A 19,599-nucleotide genomic window follows, 5' to 3' on the forward strand; every position below is an offset into this window, starting at 1 on the left:
TAAAATGTTTTGAGCATAAACATATCTATCTAAAAAATCCTGCCAATAAGGGAGTATGGTGATACAAGTAAATGAAATAATGAGGTATATATTTTATAATGCTGTAGATACAGTTTTTCTAGGTATTGAGTTGCAAATTAAATTGGATGGGGTGAACAAAGCATGCAAAAAAAAATCTATTTCAGATGTTATCCAAAGATCATTGAAAAAAAAAATCAATTGGAGCTTTTATATTAACGTGAATAATCTTTGGGTCCAGTCCAAATTTGACAGAGTACTAATAATGATAATGATCAATATTTAATTTCTAGGATAGTAAAACCTGTAATATAGTAATAAGAAGCATGTAATAAATGCACCATGTTTACTTTATCAACAGAGAACAGGAAGCTTTCAATGTATGTTGATGAAATGTTTGAGGGTAACACGTGCAGGACCCTTTCACCAGTCACCTTTCTACAAGGTCTGACAAACTCTGAAAAATGTCCTTATTGATCAAAGGAACAAACAGAGACCTGTTTATCCAAATGGCTCATTCGTTTCAGTGAATACACAGACACCAACTTCCAGTCAATAACACAATCTTATAATCACCTTCACTCTGTTGTTCAGCTCTCAACAAAACAAGTTCAGCAGCATTCATCCTGTATTTACCATGATACGGAATAACTTACATACTACCACATACGTTTACCATATTTACAATACAGATGAATTAACAACCTGTAAATTTAGCTTCTGAAGTCCTTTTACTTTGGCATGTAAATTAGTATCTATTAATTAAACAGAAATTAAGGTACATATAAATATTACATTTAAAACTGTGAATATCAATTAGTATTTACAGCAATTTAATATGTTCCATTTGGTGAAAATTAAGATAAAAAAAAGGGGAAAAGGGAAGTTCAAAAAAAAGCACAAAAATGTGTAATAGCACTGCTCATTTACTTTGACTAAGCACATTTCAACAAAGTCTACAAAAAGAAACTATCTTTAAAGGAATTAAACTCAGGAAACAACAGACATCTCAATGCTCAATTGTACAGTGCACAGGCAATACACAAGCAAAAAAGCTAATGATCTAAATGAACTTTCTGATTCTCATGTGTCTTAATTCTTTTTTATAATTGTGTACATAACTTGCAAATATAATCATGCCACATGCATGCACTCACCAGATATTGTGCACCTAATTGTTATATGTGACAAAGGTCATTTTGACATTGCTGTTAAAGTCACTGTGCTTAAAATGCTTAATTTGTAAAGCAATTTATATGCGCCAATTTTGTAAAGCTATAAAGTTTGTAACGTTTAAATGTTAGAACACTGACGTAGGTTTCTGTCTTTCCCTTTTGCTAAGGCTGCAGTGAGTCTTCAGCTATTCCAAACCAGGTCACTGAAACACGATCTTTTACTCATTGCCATGGTTTGTAGAAGCCAAATGCAAAATAACAAAAGACTGTGGAAGAAATATCTACAGATTTGGATTCTGATTTTTGCATAGCATACTGACCTACAACTTCCAAAATAAAACTGGCATAATTTAAATGAAAACAGTATACATTGTGTGTCTGGACAATTTTGTTTAGTATAGATAATCTTATCCTTTCTACCTACAAGAACTACATTTAACACTTAGTTACAATGATTTTTATTTTCAAACACAAAAATTACCAAAAATAATATAAAGAAAGTAAGCAATGTAAGTCAATTTGCAACAAATGTGGATATTTAATGCATAACATGTATAAACTTTGTTCTTTATTAAAACCAGAAAGCCATTCTGACCTGGAATGTGGTATTCGTTTTGAGCAGTAAAAACCACCTCACCTTTTCTTTTTTATTCTCATGTATAAAACAGCATAGAAGATACTTAGTGATCTCACCAGGAGTTCAATCAGCAGGTAACACAGGTTGCATGTGCTGCACCCTACTAATCTTGAGTAGAATATTTTGATCCATTCCCAGAAAGACAAATGAAAACAGTCCTAAAGCTTCTACATGGTTATATTCTATACGGAAAGCCAAACAAACCCTCAGCATGTATTCCATAAAAGAGGCCAAAATAGTCAAAATGACACAAGGAATTTAACTTTGTTTTCAGCAAATGTGTGTTCTTAGCAGTGTGAAAGATTTTCCCTCTAATACTTTGTGCACACAAACCGCCACATGTGAAAACATGTGCCTGTATTTCTCAGGTAATAAACTCTGTAGACAGGTTGTTTTGTCAGCCAGGTTTCAGCAGTCAAACCTCACCATTTCACATCTGGATTGAAAATAGGCACAACATCTATTTCTAACTAAATCAAATCCCTTTAAGAGAATCTTGGGAAAAGCAAAACTATATGCAGAAGAGAATTGCTCTTAATGTAATTACCAAGAAATGAAGTAAAAAATTCTTAGCAGTCATAAAATGGGAAAGTCTACTGACTTCTGAAAGTTTCCTCAGCAAATAGAGTGCGGCATATAATGGTTGTATAAGCCTTAGCTTAATTTGTATTAATGGACACTTGGAGCACTGCCAGCAGCATCCCCAGTTACTTTTTTTCCTCTTTCTCCCCTGAAGTTACTCTGTGAAGAAATATAACCAAGCTACTCAGAGTAAAAGGCATTTCTAGATCATGCACAAGCTTCGATACATGGCTTTGTGATCCCAGAAGAATGATATGTGCATATATTAGACAAGGATTTCTTTCTGAAGAAATCGGATTAAATTTAATGCATGTTCAGCTTTTATTTCGTATTTCATATCATAAAAGTGAAGATGCCTAAACCAGTCTGTCATATCTGGTAAAAGATGTTTATGAAACTTTTCTAAGTAAGCAAAATGGAAATTAAAATGCAAGCTTTCATTCTCTGTAACTGTGGATTACTATTACAGAGCCTTAACTACCACTGTACTTTAATGTCAAGTATGTCTTATGAATATATATATATATAAAACCTATAGCTAAGAAAACATTCTCCTTTATGAATTTCTCTATGCAGACCTGTAGTAACAGATAGCAATAATCTCTATAAACATATCACTTCATTAAATATTTACCATCGAAATCAAATACTCTGCCAGTTCATAATGATCAAACAAGGCCGTCCTGTGGAGAAAAAAATGCGAAATTAGAGTAACATTAGAATGGCGCATGAATTTTCACTGTTATTAGCTCTATTTGCTAATATTTTCAAATATATATATATTTTTTTAATAAAGAGACAGAAATACCCTTACTACATATTTCATTTAAAAAAGGTATTTCCTTTTTTACCATGGGGTTTCATTTTTTAACAGTTCAATTAATGCCCTGAAAACTCACTATGCGAAACAAACACCTCATTGGTAGATGAACGGGCATTTTGCTACTGATTTTTAACAGAAATAGCTTAATTTCATAAGCCAGATCTTTCTCTATACCACACAAGGTCAAAATATAATTCCATAAGCTTTGGATTTGAATTATTACATGCAGATCTAGAACATGAAATTCATTCCATCCATCTGATCCTCAAAGTTTTTGCTATATATTTGGTTTAAAAATGCTGGAGTAGTGGTTAAAATTGTAATGGCTCAGCTAAAATGTATTCTGACTATGGCAGGCAAGTCTACTTGAAAAAATAAGAAAAAAAAAAAGGTTATACAAAACCCGACATAAATGGTGGTTACATTACAAAAATATATTAGAGTTGCCTATATGCATGAAACATTCTCAGGTTTTATTCTATGAGAAGACACTGAATTATGTGTTATTTAAAAAACAAAAACAAAAACAAAAACACAAAAAGAAACCAAGTAGAGAGTATAGAACAGTTAATACACACATTCTATATGCTTTCAGAAGTCAGACCTCTATGAAATATTTTTACTCTGTGAGCAACACAGAGGGATGATTCCAAAGCTGTACTGTATCTCAAAGATAACACTTCCCTTAACATTATAAGAGCTAATAACACAGGGTGTACTATAGATAGAACCGATTACCCAAAAGACATATTTGAAAATCCTTATTATGGTTCCAAATAAGTCGACATGCCTCCATTATCTATAGCAGAACTCTCAAGCCAGACACAAATACTGAGTGCTTCACACACATCCAAAACAAATTCCAAGGTGCACAAACAGAGAGTGAAGTTTTATAAAAATATGTAGATGGAAAATGACAGTAGAAATGTGAATGGATCACATCCAGCCTATGCTTTATGGCTCCTTCACTTCTCAAAAAGTTAATGCTCTAATTCAGTTTATTTATATTCAGAGAGATTTGGGTGAGTTTCTACTTTCGAATGATTCTTGATACTGTATTTTTCCCCTCTTTCACAGACACAGGGAGCAAAAAAGTGTCATTCTTTTTGGTCCAAAGGTTTTTCCAGGATAATCACTTCCATGGATGTGAGACCCAGTTATCTATTACGTAGTACGGCTCTATTGGGTCTGCACAATTTTCTTTGGCATGCTGTTATCACTTTGTCTTCAGTAATGTTCTATTGCAGATACATTTCCAAATGTACTCAAACCTTATCTTAACTTTACAACATGCACCCCTTATAATTTCTTCAACTGTCTTGGAATCATTTTACTTTATACCATGTTCCAAAGAACAATCATCTCTACTATCATGCTTCCTCACGAGGGGAGCGGAGGGGCAGGCGCTGAGCTCTGCTCTCTGGGGACAGTGACAGGACCCGAGGGAACGGCATGGAGCTGGGACAGGGGAGGGTCAGGGAAAGGTTAGGGAAAGGTTCTTCACTGAAAAGGTTCTGGTGGCCTTCTATGATGGAGTAACTGCATCAGTCAAGAATGGAAGACCTATGGATGTCATCTACTTGGACTTCTGTAACGCTTTTGACACAGTCCCACATGACATCCTGATGAAAGGTTCTTCACTGCTAGACTTGTTCACTTCCTTATTCTTCACTGGAGTGAATTTTCGGTACAAGCTGTTAGCAACCATTCCTTGACATGGTACCAAGGTAACTAGACCACACTGTTTTGATTTTGGTATCAGCTCCAAAATTTTTAACATTCTGACCAAATCGCAGACACTTTCATATAGTACTAAAACCATCTCCTATCCCATAGAGTTCCAACACATGTGGAAGGGTGTTCCCAAGTATACTTTATGACGTGTTACTGGATGCTGTAAGAATATCATGCCAGTGAAGTGTGGCAGAGCAGTCTCCTACCTGTGAAGCAATGTTTCCTTATTCCCATCAACAGCATCAATAATGGATTCTTCACCAGCATAGGATGACATCATTAACTTCACAATCTCAGTTGCTCCTTGAGTGGCAGCAAAATGAAGTGCCGTACATTTTTCATTCTATAAATAGGAAAGTAAAAAAACATTTAAAGCCAATCTAGCCCCCATCCTACTAAATAGGATTCATAATTCCTAAATGCCTGAATTCCCATGCATCTGAAGAAACTTTAGTCTTTAACTAAAATAGTGGAATTCTAGAGATCTTAAAGACCGAAACCATTAAAGAGACAGTTTTAAAGGATCACTACAAAACTCATCATTATTCTACGCCAAGCCTTTACAATATACCATAACAAGTCTTAACAATTTTCTACTTGGATTAATAAACAAGCACACACAGCAGCCTTAAACAGAAAAGATGATGCAGAAGAAAAACACAGAAAACCATAGGCAGAACAGTACAAATGAATAAGCAAACAAAACTGCCTCCATAACATGTAATACAGAAAATGCATTTTTAAGAATATCTTTGACTTCTTTATCTTCCTTAGAAGTGCTTCTTAAATACAATTTTCTGCAGGTTTCATTAAAAACAACTTGGTCTAATAAGTTATTAACTATTATAATCTAAACAGGCATAACAACTATTAAACAATAAATAAATGATTGGAACAAGATTTGCCAAAACACAATCTCATTTAGCTACATGGGACAAATCAGCTTTGATATATGCCCGAGGGTTTTGTCTTTGTTCATTTCAGAACATGAAAATTTCATTAAATGTATTGGGATGGGCTTTTTCACAATGCCATGAACATTATCAAAATGGTTCTTACCCATCACAAAACCTTCAGCACGAACCATCTCATGAAAAAGCTGTGTGTTTGAAGAACCAAACAAATACAAGAAGGCTAAACTCTTATCTTTGCTCTCATGAGTTGGTTTCAGCCTTGCAAACAATTTGGTTAATGTCAGATATTTTTTCAACACGAAGCTGAGAGTAGGCCTTTACATCAACAGTATCACAGTGCAACAGTGGTATCACAAATTTGTGCTTGTTTACAAAAAAGACACTATAAAGGGTAGGGCAAGGTTAAGGATTAATAAAAGTGATTAGAAAGGGTCAGATCAAAGATCCCATTTCTGGCAAGGTGCCTAGTAAAGAGTTTAAAAAGAAAGCTGTACCACTGTGGTACTTCTCCAGAGTGCTCTCCCCTACTGCATCTGTGATTCAACAACGTCCTAAGCCAGAGGGGATGTCACTGTAATCAGCAGTTACAGACAGATTTTATTCTCCTATGGATTTGTCCATTTTGAATCCATGCAAACTCTTCATATACCCAACATCCTATGTAACTTGTGTGAAGTAGCACACTGACATTTTGTTGCCCCTCTGATAAACCAGAAGGGAGAACTACTAACAACAGACATGGAGGAGGCTGAGGTACTCAACAAGTTCTTTGTCTCAGCCTTCACTGCCAGTCAGGCTTGCCATGTCTCTCGTTTCCCTGAACCCATAGATGAGGGCTGGGGGAGCAAAGTCCCTCCCACTGTAAGTGAAGAGCAGATTCGAGACCACCTGATGAAACTGAACAAGTACAAGTCTATGACGCCACGCATCCCAGGGTCCTGAAGGAATTGGCTGATGTAGTTGCCAAGACTCTCTCCATCATATTTGAAAAGTTCTGGCAGTCAGATGAAGGCACTGGTGACTGGAAAAAGGGAAACATCACTCCCATTTTTAAAAAGGGTAGAAAGGAGGACCTGGGGAACTACAGACTAGTGAGCCTAACCTCTGTGCCTAGCAAGATCAGGGAAAAGACCCTCCTGGAAGCAATGTCAAGACACATGTAAGACAAAGAGGAGATCTGAGACAGCCAGCACGGCTTCTCTAACGGCAAATCATGCCTGACCAATCTGGTGGCTTTCTATGATGGAGTAACTGCATCAGTCAAGAATGGAAGACCTATGGATGTCATCTACTTGGACTTCTGTAACGCTTTTGACACAGTCCCACATGACATCCTGATCTCCAAATTAGACAGATATGGATCTGAAGGGTGGATTTGACCATTCATTGGAAAAGGAATCGGCTTGAAAGCCGCACCCAGAGAGTGATGGTCAATGGATCTATGTCCAAGTGGAGGCTGGTGGTCAGTGGTGTCACTCAGGGGTCTGTCTTGGGACCGGTACTGTTTAATATCTTTATCAATGACATAGACAGTGGGATTGAGTGCACCCTCAGCAAGTTTGCAGATGACACCAAGCTGAGTAGTACAGTTGATACAATAGAAGGGATGGGATGACATACAAAGAGACCTGAAACTAGAAAAGTGGGCCCATGTGAACCTAATGAGGTTCAAGAAGTCTAAATGCAAGGTGCTGCACCTTGGTCGAGGTAATTCCAGACATAAGCACAGACTGGGAGAAGAATTCACTGAGAGCAGCCCTGCAGAGAAGGACCTGGGAGTTCTGGTGGACAGAAAGCTCAACATGAGCCAGCAGTGCACGCTTACAGCTCAGAAGGCCAACTTAGTCTTGGGCTGCATCAACAGAGGAGTGGTCAGCAGGTCGAGGGAGGTGATTGTCCCCCTCTAATGTGCCGTCACGAGGCCCCACTTGGAGTGCTGCATCCAGGTCTGGGGACCCCAGCACCAGAAGGATGTGGATCCATTAGAGCAGGCCCAGAGGAGGGCCACAAAGATGATCAGGGGGCTGGAGCACCTCTCCTAAGAAGAAAGGCTGAGAGAGCTGGGGATGTTCAGCCTGAAGAAGAGAAGGCTCCGGGGAGACCTCATTGCAGCTTTTCGGTACTTAAAGGGGGCTAATAAAAAAGATGGAGAACAACTCTTTACTTGGGCCGATAATGACAGGAGGAATGGTTTAAACTAAAAGAAGGGAGATTTAGATGAGATATTAGGAGGAAATTCTTCACTCAGACAGTAGTGAGGCACTGGAAAAGGTTGCCCAGAGATGCTGTGGATACCTCATCCCTGGAGGTGTTCTGGGACAGGTTGGATGAGGCCCTGGGCAACCTGATCTAGTGGATAGCATCCCTACCCATGGCAGCGGGGTTGGAACAAGATGATCTTTAAGGTTCCTTCCAACCCAAGCCATTCTATGATTCTGTGGTTCTATGATATGATTTTGCCTCATTCGAACTATAGACTTGTTTTCATTTGCTGCTCCCCAGGCATGGCATCGGAAAACACAATGGCCAATGAATATCTGTTCATCTTCTCCTTGTACTACTCAGAGTTTCAGAGATATCTAGTCTTTATCAAAACTATATTTCACTACATTGCAAGTTTTACCTGTTTTAGATCAATTTGGGCTCCAAATTCAATGCACATTTTAATCATTTCTAAGTCCCCACTTTGAACTGCCAAATGAAGTGGACTGCACTTCCCATTATTGGTAAAATTGATGTGGGTTTTAGCAGAATGACCCAATTCTTCACCTGAGAGATGAAAATAAATGGAAAGCAAAGAAGATAGAAGATACATATATATTTTTTAATAACAATTAGAACAACTGTGGAATAACATTCTCTCCCTCCCACTTTTCAAACCGATCATTAAACAATGGATGGGCATACATTTAGGAACGCAGTGAAGCTTCTGCAGTAATCCTACAAAAGTTACTAGCGTGAATTACCCATAGGAATATTTGCATTAACTTCTTCTAAGCTCCATTACAGTTGTAAGTGCTTGTTTACAGTTCTTTGAGATGTAAACCTGTAAATTGGTATTGTTACTACAAATAATACATTGTGCTGAATACTTTTAAACAAAGTATTTACCTTTTTTTAAAAGAATTTCCATACATGTTTTTGCACCTGAAAATGCAGCAGCGTGGATGGGCATACATCCTGTTTTGTTTGGTTTACATATTTTCCCACCATTTTCAATCTGAAAAACAATGTCTGGATATAGCTTAATGACAAACAGAAAATTCTCACTAATGAATATATTGTTGCAGATGTAGTCTCCTCTGCAGCTGTCTCCTTTTTTTATGTTGCATATGCATTGTGAAGTTAGTATACATCTTCTGTGTGTTACCTCCATAGTTTTATACATACATGTGCTTCTTTTTGTTTTGTTTTCTTTCTTTTTTATGACCTTCAAGATTAGATGTTTTTTGTTTGTTTGTTTGTTTGCCACACAAATATGCTTATATACTGCCTTAAAAGATTAAAGTTTGTGAGTAGCCTTGAAGACGATCACTTGACATACACATCTTAATTTTTTTCCACAAATCAGGCAAGACTTTTTCACACAATGTACGGACCAGTAAAGGAACTCAGGTATGCCTGAATTTTTTCTACTGATTTCTAAATCACTAAATTCATCTCTTTTTTTTTTTTTTTCTTCCAAAGTATATGTAGCCTGGGAACCTCAGAACATATATAAGAATTACTCCCACCGTCTTTTCAAAGAGCTCCTAAGTTTTTCATGCTTCAGAAGCATATAAATGAAAACTATAAAAAGGAATGACATAGGGGAAGATAAAACACTGTATTTCATACCCCCCCCAAAAGTTCTTTTTGAATTTTAAATCCCATTTTTTCCCCAGCTGATGTTGCCTTTATTTAATAGATGGAGATACTGTAAGGGCATCCACTGAATATTTATTTGCAGTATAAACATCTCATAAAAGTAGCACACATAGGCACACACCTATGCAAAATATCTTGAATATTGCATCCATGAACCTTCCTCCATTAAGCAAAGAACACAGGAATAAAATATCACTGCATCAAAGTAAACAGAATCACATCAAAAAATGTGATAATTATACCTACCAGGAGTGTCAGTGCTTCGGGATTATCCTTGTAACATGCTACAATTATAGGTGTGTTTCCTGCTTCACCTTCCAAATTAACATCTGTACTGCTATGCTGGACTAAAATCTAGATATTTAAGAAAAAATTCAGTCACCCATAAGCAAAAAGAACAACAAAGGCCTATTCTATTACTTTTGTTGTTTATCTGCTATAGCACTCTTATGACTTGCTCTTTTCGCATGCAGAAGTCCACAGTGCAGAAACAGAGGAGGGACAAAATGAGGAAGAATGTGAAAATATGCAGGTGAGAAATGCTGGTGAGAACAGACAAATCAAATTCTTTATGGCAGACAGCTGCCTAACTAAGTTAAATGCTGCAGTAACTCCAGAGTATCTTAAAGTTTTATTTAACAATTTATCTAATACTGGGAGAAAACCTTTTCTGTAGTAGATTGCAGATAGGGATTTTCAAATGAAGTTTATTATTACTGTGATATTCTGTAATCCCTGGAAAGGGGCAATGCTGTAGACTCTAGTCAATTAGGCATTTATTGGACAGTTATATATAAGATCAAAGGAGATGAGACTTAAGAAAAATAGGAACCGTTCTAGTCATGAATCCCTATTTCAGTCCCTGTTGACAGCTAACACTGAGCTATCAGTGTTAGCCAGTATCTCTGTGACTGCTTCTCACATACTTATGAGGAGCAGAGGATCTGGAAACGACATGACCATACTGCACCACATTTTTGTTTCTCTACCCGTGTATTTATTTACTTCTTCTTCAATAATTCCAATGATTTTTTTGAATTTTCTGGTACTGGATGAACTGACACATTTTAATCGTTCTCAGGGAATTTGATGATAGAAATCACATGAAAATTAGCTTGAACAAAGAACAGAGTGGGGAAAAAATTAGAGCGCATACTTAGTCAAGGGCAGAGCTGCAAGATAACCCAAATAAAGAACTTTATACAAAGCCTATTTTTAAAATGTCATTGTATTTTAGATTTTATAGTTTTATAATTCTTAATTGATAATAAATACAGATTTTGTGAAAGATGCAAGGACAGTAAAATGTTTTAGCACTGAAAATCTCTAAAGGGTTTTAAATCTTGAATACAGGAACATGATTTTCTTTCCTTTGGATGAACTAGAAAAAGAGACATCTTCAAAGAGAAAAAAAAAATGTGTTGTGGTTGCATTGACCTAGTAAATTCAAGAACTTTACAAATTATAAAATTATATCCAAATACCATATATGGAATGAAAACATTCTCACTATACTTGGTCAAATGACAAAAAATAGCGTTAAAAAGAACCTGTGCTGTGCTTAGAAGACCCAAACCTTTCTATAAGCATTGTATGTTGTATATTCTGCTTGCCAAAGAAGGCATATGAGGAGCTACATCCAGGATACAGCATACAGCATATATAAACAAGGTCTTGGTGTTCTGCACACAGCTGCTGCTGAGCTGCTTATCAAATCTGTATATTTATGTGGACTTTAGACTTACCTTAACAATTTCATTATGCAGGGACTGTACAGCCATATGCAAAGGTGCCATCATATTGGAGTTGAGAATGTTTGGATTGGCTCCTCTACTGAGAAGTAAACTAACACTTTCAACCTGGTTTTTCTTTGTGGCCCAGTGCAGTGGGGTATTTCCAGAAGAATCCATCACATTTAATACTAGGTCAAAGGAGAGCAAATAAAACAAAACCAAAAACAAAGCAAAATCATCAAATGTTACAATCCTGTTTTCTAAAAAAAGTGTCTTCAATGAAGTTTTAGGTCTGTGCTACTCTGCTTCTTTAAAGAGAAAAAGAGAAAGATCACATTTCACACAATGTGCTGTGTTAAATTAACTACATATTGTGCTGAAAACAGTGTATTGGTGAGAGAAAATGTTCTATTAAAATATTAGTGCATTAAAGTATTAGCGCATTACAACAGCAGAGAGGAAGTTTGATAAGGTTAGGAAATAACAATAAAGCTTTTTATTAGATCTTTAGAAATTATAATAGCAGAGAGATAGGAAGGGTGAAACATCTGTCTATTTCCTGCACATTATTGTACACTCTTTTTTTTTTTTTCCCCCAGAGTTACTTGATTTACCTCTTTCCTTGCCTCTTCTCTTTCCTATCTTCTTTGACTTTGCAGCCATTGCTTTAGAGGCCACACAGAACAAGCAAGTGCAAACAATTAAAATAAGAGATAAAAAAAACTGCTTGCAAATTACGAGAGGATTACAGCCTTCATCTATTCAAATTTGTTTAAGACCACAGATGTAAATCAGTTCATGTCAGTCATAAAACTGGTCTGTTCTACATATATATTTTGAGTTTCAAAATTGGAAATTAATTTCAAAATATACTCTGAAAAATCAAGGCAAAAATGATATACGGAAAAAAAAAAAAAAAAGAATATTTTTCAGCCAGAATCATCTAAAATTTGTCTGTCATTTGGTGAAAAATGAGCATTTCTCATGAGCATTTCTCATCATTTTATGTTTGCTCAGTAGCCCACAGTCTATCAGTGGAGTTCTAGGCAGTTTCACTACGCTGACTAACAACTATTAAACAACATGTTTTCACAGAAAGTGTTTTTACGCCATTCCAGAACCCATGTTCTCCCACTTACCGCTTCTTCCCTAAAATTCTTTAGATGATCTATCTCATCAAATATTTATTTTTCCCCACTATTAAGTAAACAAGAGTGAAATGATAATAATGAAAGAAACTAGTACCTTCTTCTCAGTACCTCCACACTTTCTTACTTCTATATCTGTTTCCTCTTGGCTAGTACCAACCATGTGTCTGCAGCTTAACAAATATATGTTTCCACTATATTATATTGAACTGTATGTCCAATGTATTACTCCTAAACTGACATTTTTATTAAATTATATCAGAACTCCATTAAAACAGGTCTGAAGTGCTTATGTGCATTCAGAAAATATTCAATTATGTATCAACAATAAATTGACTTGGAAATATTTAACAAGTGTTAACAACTTGAATGACAAGTACAAGAAACAACAACACTTTTCTGTTTCCAGTGTTTTAAATGTGATAAAAGATGATATATAATGCACATAAGGAAGATAGTCAGGCCTGATGTACTTCTGTGAAGTTTTCCTTTTCATATCTGAAGACCTTAAAACTGAGTTCCAAATGACGTAAGACGCACCAGATCACTGCATTAGAGAGCAAACAGTACTAAGGCAATAAGGGTGACCCAAATCATACCTAAGATACTGCAAAATGTGACAGTTTCAACTATTTTTGCATGTAGAAATATAGATAACACATACCAATTCTACCTAAGTTGGGTAACAAACACTTTCATTACTGATTTTTTTTTTTAATTCCATTAAATAAAATAATTCATAAAATGTGTGTTACCTTCACAGGACGAATCATCTATAATCAACTGCATTAATTACCTTCACAGGACGAATCATCTATAATCAACTGCATTAATTCTATTTGACCTCCTTCTGCAGCATGATGCAGTGGGGTGGCATTTAATTCATCCACTTTGGTAAGTCCAGAACGATTCTTCTTAATGAAGCTCCGCAGCCTACAGGCACTTCCATCTGAAATCACCTATTTTGGACATATATTTTCTCATTTACTTTCATAAAGCAGTACAAAAATCCTGATCAGATCAAGTCAACAGTGAAACTGATTTTACTGAACAGAACAAAAATTAACAAAAATGGAAGTGATCTAGAATATATTATTTCATCTTCTGCAGTGAGATCAAGATTGTCCCTCCAACCCAGGAACCTCGAACTAAAAAACTCATCACTTTCAGTTATGTACTCTGCAGCTGTGACCAAATCAAATGAATTCAAGAGAGATGAAAAACTGATAACCATGTTCATCTCCTCTTCTGGACTTTTCTACAGAGACTGACATTATGATATGGGCTTTTGATTCCAGCCCTTGGGTTTCTACGATTGTAAAATCGGAGCATATATAATCTATGATTATATGTCAGAGCAACCAATAAATTCTTCAGTTTACAGCTCTATCCTACTTGCATCCCATGGGCCTCAGCTCAAAACAACCCAGCATCTTCACGCTGTAATACAATAAAAACCCTCTGACAGCTCAGCCCTCTGACATCTTTATACAACCCTGATGTTGCACTTCGCAGCCTAAACCCACTATGGAAAGCCTGCAGATTCTTCCTCTAGGAAGTTAAAGTGTTTCAAAAAACATTCTTGCAGATGAGGAAAGGTAGTAAAAATGAGTGCAATAGAATGGGCCAAAATCTAAAGTTATTCAAGTTATTAAAAAAGATTAAAAGGGAATCAAAAAAAAAGGCGGGGGGGGTAGAGAAAAATGCATACCAAAAGTAATGCAAACTCTCAAATATGATTAAGAAAGCAAAGCAAGAAAAAAGGAAATCCCAAAAATCACCATTCCCTCCTCAGCAGCAAAAGAAAAGAAAAACTTCATCTCCAGGATCCCTCAAGCCACAAAGACTCAACAATTTTTGATCTCATTAAGCAAATACATGTTATGGGGCTGCTCATTCAAACACTTAAGCATGTGTTTAACTTCTTTCACCTTAATAGTCCCATTGACATCAATGAGATTACTCATGTGAATGATGTTACAAATGTGTTTAAAGATTTAGGACATTGGGGCCAAACACAGGGGTAGCATCTGCTCCAAAAGTGCAATTGGAGATTGCTGATAGAAAACAGGCGATATCATTGTGAAATGGGTATTCAGGATGACTCAACAGTCATAAAAATAAGAGGTCAATTACATACACAAACATCTACACATTTTATACACACTGAAGGACTATTTAAGAAATTATTATAGATCCCTATATATATGCATCAAGTACCTTGTATTCCTCCTTACATTATAATGTAATTTTAATTGTAAATAATTTTAAATCATTCTACCGATTTAAATCACATTTCGTCACTAAGTTGGGACTTTTTGTCAATGTGAGATAAAATGTGGCTGAAATACTGCATGATGAGAATTTCTAACATCAAAAATAAGATTGTTTAGCCAGTACTGCAGTGTTTCCGTAACAAAATAGGAAAGCAAGAAATCAGTTAGGTCCTCTTTGTACTTTGTTTACTTTGAAAAAAAAAAGAAACAAAACAAAACAAACAAAAAACACCAAAACAAACAAACAAACAAAAAAAAAAAACCAACCAACCAAAAAAAAAAAAAAAGAGCAATCTCTTTAACCAACAGCAACTCCCTTCTGGTTTGCCTGACCTGCTCCGTAAGGACAGATCACCTACCTGAGCAGCAACTCATGTAACGCAGAGGAGGTGTTGCTTGGGACTAGAGCTGGCACGTGGGGCGTGAGGTTAGAAATGACATCAAACACACCCACGTACTTTAGCATATTTGTTTAGGTAACTTTGGAGATTTTTAAGAATAGGTTGTCATCTAATTAACCTTTTGCTTAATTATTCTGACTGTTACAAAAGGCTTCTCTAGCATCTGGTCAAGGTTTCTCTTATTGCAACATGAATGCATCACTTCTTGTCCTGTTCTCCCTTTTCCTCCGTAACAGTTCCAGTACTCAACTTTCTTTTTGGGACGTTTTTGCTAGAGGGTGTACTCATGACCACATCACCATGTAGACCTCTGGAAGAGGGGTCTCCTCCACAGAGCCATGCCGGGGAGTGCCAGCCCATTTCAGCTCCTCACACCCTCCCTTTGCCCTACTCTGGCCTTTGAGCCACCGCCACCATGCCACCTCCCGCCCCTCACAGCTCTTCGGGGGCACCTCGACATGGCCATGGAAAAGGTGTTGTGGAGGGAAGGTTATCAGGGACATGACACCTTTTCCCTGTCTTGCTCGCCTCACGCCCCTTGCCCACCTCACGCCCCCCACCCCAAGTCTCTGCCATGGGCGCCATCGTATCCCCACCGGGCTTCACCCCCGCTACCCTCCACCCCGGGGACCCCCCACCCCACTGGGCAGCAACCCGCTGCCCTCCCCACGCACCTTGAAGACATCCTGCGAGGCGACGGAGGCGGCATCCGCTTCGCAGACGACGCCCTGGTAGGCGCTGGACCCGGCCGCCTTCTCCCGCGACTGGCAGAGCCGCCACAGAGAGCGCTTCATGGCGCCCGCCCGCCCGGCTCCGAGCAGCGCCCGCTCCGCCCGCTCCGGCTACCTGCGGGGCGAGAGACCGAGTGGCGGCCGCCGCCGAGGCACAGACCCGGCCGCTCCGCCGCGGAGCCGGCAGGAGGCGGGGAAAGCGGGCGGAGGCGCTCCGCCGCTGCCCCCGGGAGGGCGAAACGATGCCGGCCGGGGCCGCCCCCGCGCCCGGGGGCCCGGAGGGGGCTTCGGGTGTCGCGGCTTCGAGGGCTGTTAGCTCTCCCGGGGCCGGGGGAGGATCGTCCCTCCGCTCAGAGGCAGCGCCCGGGGTCGTCCCTCAGGGGGAGAAGCCCGGCTCCCTCAGGCGCCGCCGTCGGAGAGCGGTGCCACGGCCGGCCGCCTGCGGTGGGGTCAATGTGGGGAGGGAGCCGAGCGCCCACGCTTTTTTTTTTTTTTGTTGTTGTTTTTGTTTTTGTTTTTTAATTCTCTCAGTGCTGCGAGATTTCCGGAGTATCTGCCGGCCGGGCAGCCCTAAAGATCTCAGCGCATCTGTGAAGGCGAAACCTGCACCGAAGGAAGAGGCAGCGCAAAATTGGGGCACCCGGTGCGAAACTGCGAGAAGAAGAAACACTCCTCTGGGCCAGCCCCTGCCTTGTAGCGGCACAGTGGGGGCTCAGAGGACTTTCTTCTAGCCCTTGTTGTACCAGAAAATCCGGAGCAGCTTAGGAAAGCTGTAGGAAAAATGTAGAAAGAAGCGGTGCGACGTATTTCAAAGGGTTAACCACTAAAGCAACTTTAACTGAGTCATACTGAGCCTTTAATGAAATCGTTTGTAATTCAGGAAAGCTAACAGTTTACTTAATGTGATAAGAAAAGCCATACCAAAGGTCAGGCTTGCAGTCCTGGCTCAAAGTAGCGGCCGGGGCAGATGCTTGGGAAAAGTAATAGGAAGCGTGTGGGAGCGCTTTCTGCCTGTGAGGTCATGGTTTGCGGCCCTCAACAGCTTCCTGACCCAGGTGTTGCATGCAGTCCAGCCTGTTTAATACCCATCAATTCGTAATTCTCCATTACTTTGCTCCTGCCCTTTTGGAGCCCTTTTTATGCTGTTCGTGCCACAACATCCTGTGGCACTAAGTGCCATAATTTCATTGTGTATTTGTGGGGAAAAAAAAAAAATTCTTTTTACCACTAATTTCACTTAGTGCTCCCTAGCGTTTTTATTTGGAGAAATTGAGAGTTGTTTCCCATTTTTTATTCCTGTTACTACTCAATATTTCGAGAAGTTTTTTTCCATCTTTTCTTGCTGATGGGACTGGGTTTGCATGGTTTCCTTTCTGAGGGAAGCCATTTAATATCCCTGAGCATCCTCATCCTGCTACTCTGCATCTTTTCTATGCTCCTTTTGAAATGGGATGACAAGACCTACGAGCAGAAATCTTGTAGTCATGCAATGCTATTAATTAGTTGCTCATTTTTTTTCTTCATTCCTCTCCTAAATGTTCACAATGGTATTTGCTTTTTTGAATGCCATTGAGCTAAGTCTCTAGAGAATTTTTGCTGCTCCACCACAATCCCTTTTCTGAGTGGTGATAGTATAAATAGCATTAATTATCGTGTGAGGGTAGTTGGGTTTATGGTTCCCCTGTGTGCCCACTTAGCATTTACCAACATTGAATTTCATTTGACATTGCATTACTCTATACCCCACAGTTATCTTCGTTTTTGGTCATTCTGAAAAATTCAACAATGCCTTCCTGGTCACCAGAATATCTTTACACCATTGGTCCCAATGCTGATTTTGTGGGGTCCTAAGGAACCTCCCTGCTTTGCAAATACTATCCCTTTATTTCTATTCTGTGTTTTGTAGCCCTTAATCAGGTTCAGGAAATCCTGCCTGCCTGTCCTAGCACAATTTTTTTTTTCTTTAAGAGACAACAAGGAGGGACCTTACTGAAGGACTTTCCCAAATGCACATATCACTGGCATCATTTATACTTTTGCACTTGCCAGTTCCTTCAGATAGTTCCACAGCTGCGTGTAATGCCAGACTTCTCTGAAACACTGTGTTCACTGTTTTGATCCTAGAACCTTTAACTCCAGAACCATGTATAGTAAGTTGCTTTAAGTTACACACCCTTAACCCAATAGTCTTAAAATCCTAAGATTATATAGTCCTAAGACTAACTCAGTGATTTTAAATGCTTGTGGTGTAGACCTTCAGTCATATGATTTTTCAGGCAACATTAAAAAAATGAAAAAAACATGTATTCAGCCCACATTCTGTGGAAGTCATAGGTACTGTAAATGTTCAACAGCAGCACATTTAAGGTACATTTTTACGTCATCTTTAACCGTGACAGTGAAAGAGGGTAATTTATGCTACAGCAAGAAAGCTATACTCAAGAAAGCTAGCCGTTAGTGACTTCAGTGATTTTAATTGTATGTCTTGAGATTAAGTCACTGGAGGAGTCCTTTGTATTTCTAAACCCTTTCATGGTACTTCCATTAAGAGCAGCCCCAGTTGGTGAGATTGTTCACCTTTCCATGGTGAAGCCCCTTTTAATTCCCTGTCTAGCCTTGACTTTTGTGTTGTCTATAGCCCTCTTTATGAAAAATTCAACTCAACAAGTAGCAGTCTAGATGCTGTATAAAGAAAACAAACGCTGTTTTCTGCAAGAATCATTACCTGGAAATAAAGACAGAGATCACTGAAACATTGGTAAGTATTGTTAAGTTCATATCATCCATTTTTTCTTAAACCTCTCTAAACTGCAGTCAGAATAATGCTGTGAAAAAATAAATGTCATGATCCTCAAACAACCAGTTTTACTTATTTTCTTGAATCTGATAATGCTGCTCCCTTCTTTTAGAATTACTGTTAGTTTTCAGTCTTCTAGTAAATATTCAGAAGAATGTTCAGACGATGAAAAATAATACAGATTTTCCATTCCCAGGAGGAATCAAATGGAATTTTAAGTAGGCTGACCACAGCTTTTATTTCTACACAATGATTTGACATAAGGAACTAATTCACATAAGTAGTCAAAGAGTAACCTTTTTATGACTGTTTTTCCCAAGAGTGGATTAAAATACATTTATACCATTTTATTTCAAACATGATCTTGCTAATGGTAGAATAGTGGATCCATTAGTACAAGCAAAGCTCACTAGAAGTAACCACAGAGTAACATTTCATTAAAAATGATTGTTTAATAATTAAATTGTATATACAGTAAATATGCACCATTCCAGTCCTGTAGCCTTAGTAATAGTGTACTGCAATTTTGTTAAATTTGTAGGCATAAGAACTGCAAATTCAAGCAAATAACAGTAATGAAAAGAATGTACTGTATGTTTTCTGCTTTGGAAGTGCTTTATTTGGCAACAGTGTTATACAAATTATGAAGTGTAAAATTATATTGAGGATTTTGTATTGTCAGCTTAATTCAGTAAGCCAAATGAATTTCTGATGTTACTTCAGATATTGGTTACGGTCATCTAGAAATTAATCTGACCTACTG

General features: G+C 38.2%; 1 protein-coding gene across 1 annotated transcript in view; it reads right to left on the minus strand.

The window, feature by feature from the left end:
• Window positions 1-16,102, minus strand: part of TRPA1 (transient receptor potential cation channel subfamily A member 1) — a 39,067-nt gene extending 22,965 nt beyond the window's left edge. The window contains exons 1-8 of the mRNA XM_035563088.1: window positions 15,983-16,102; window positions 13,428-13,590; window positions 11,496-11,671; window positions 9,997-10,104; window positions 8,995-9,103; window positions 8,507-8,652; window positions 5,176-5,312; window positions 3,047-3,095 (exon numbers count right to left, since the gene is read on the minus strand). Of these exons, the coding sequence (XP_035418981.1) occupies window positions 3,047-3,095; window positions 5,176-5,312; window positions 8,507-8,652; window positions 8,995-9,103; window positions 9,997-10,104; window positions 11,496-11,671; window positions 13,428-13,590; window positions 15,983-16,102 (1,008 nt within the window). The remainder of the gene's footprint in view (window positions 1-3,046; window positions 3,096-5,175; window positions 5,313-8,506; window positions 8,653-8,994; window positions 9,104-9,996; window positions 10,105-11,495; window positions 11,672-13,427; window positions 13,591-15,982) is intronic.
• Between the last annotated feature and the right edge of the window lie 3,497 nt (window positions 16,103-19,599).

Source organism: Cygnus atratus, chromosome 2 (genome assembly GCF_013377495.2).
Source record: "Cygnus atratus isolate AKBS03 ecotype Queensland, Australia chromosome 2, CAtr_DNAZoo_HiC_assembly, whole genome shotgun sequence".
Classification (NCBI taxonomy): domain Eukaryota; kingdom Metazoa; phylum Chordata; class Aves; order Anseriformes; family Anatidae; genus Cygnus; species Cygnus atratus.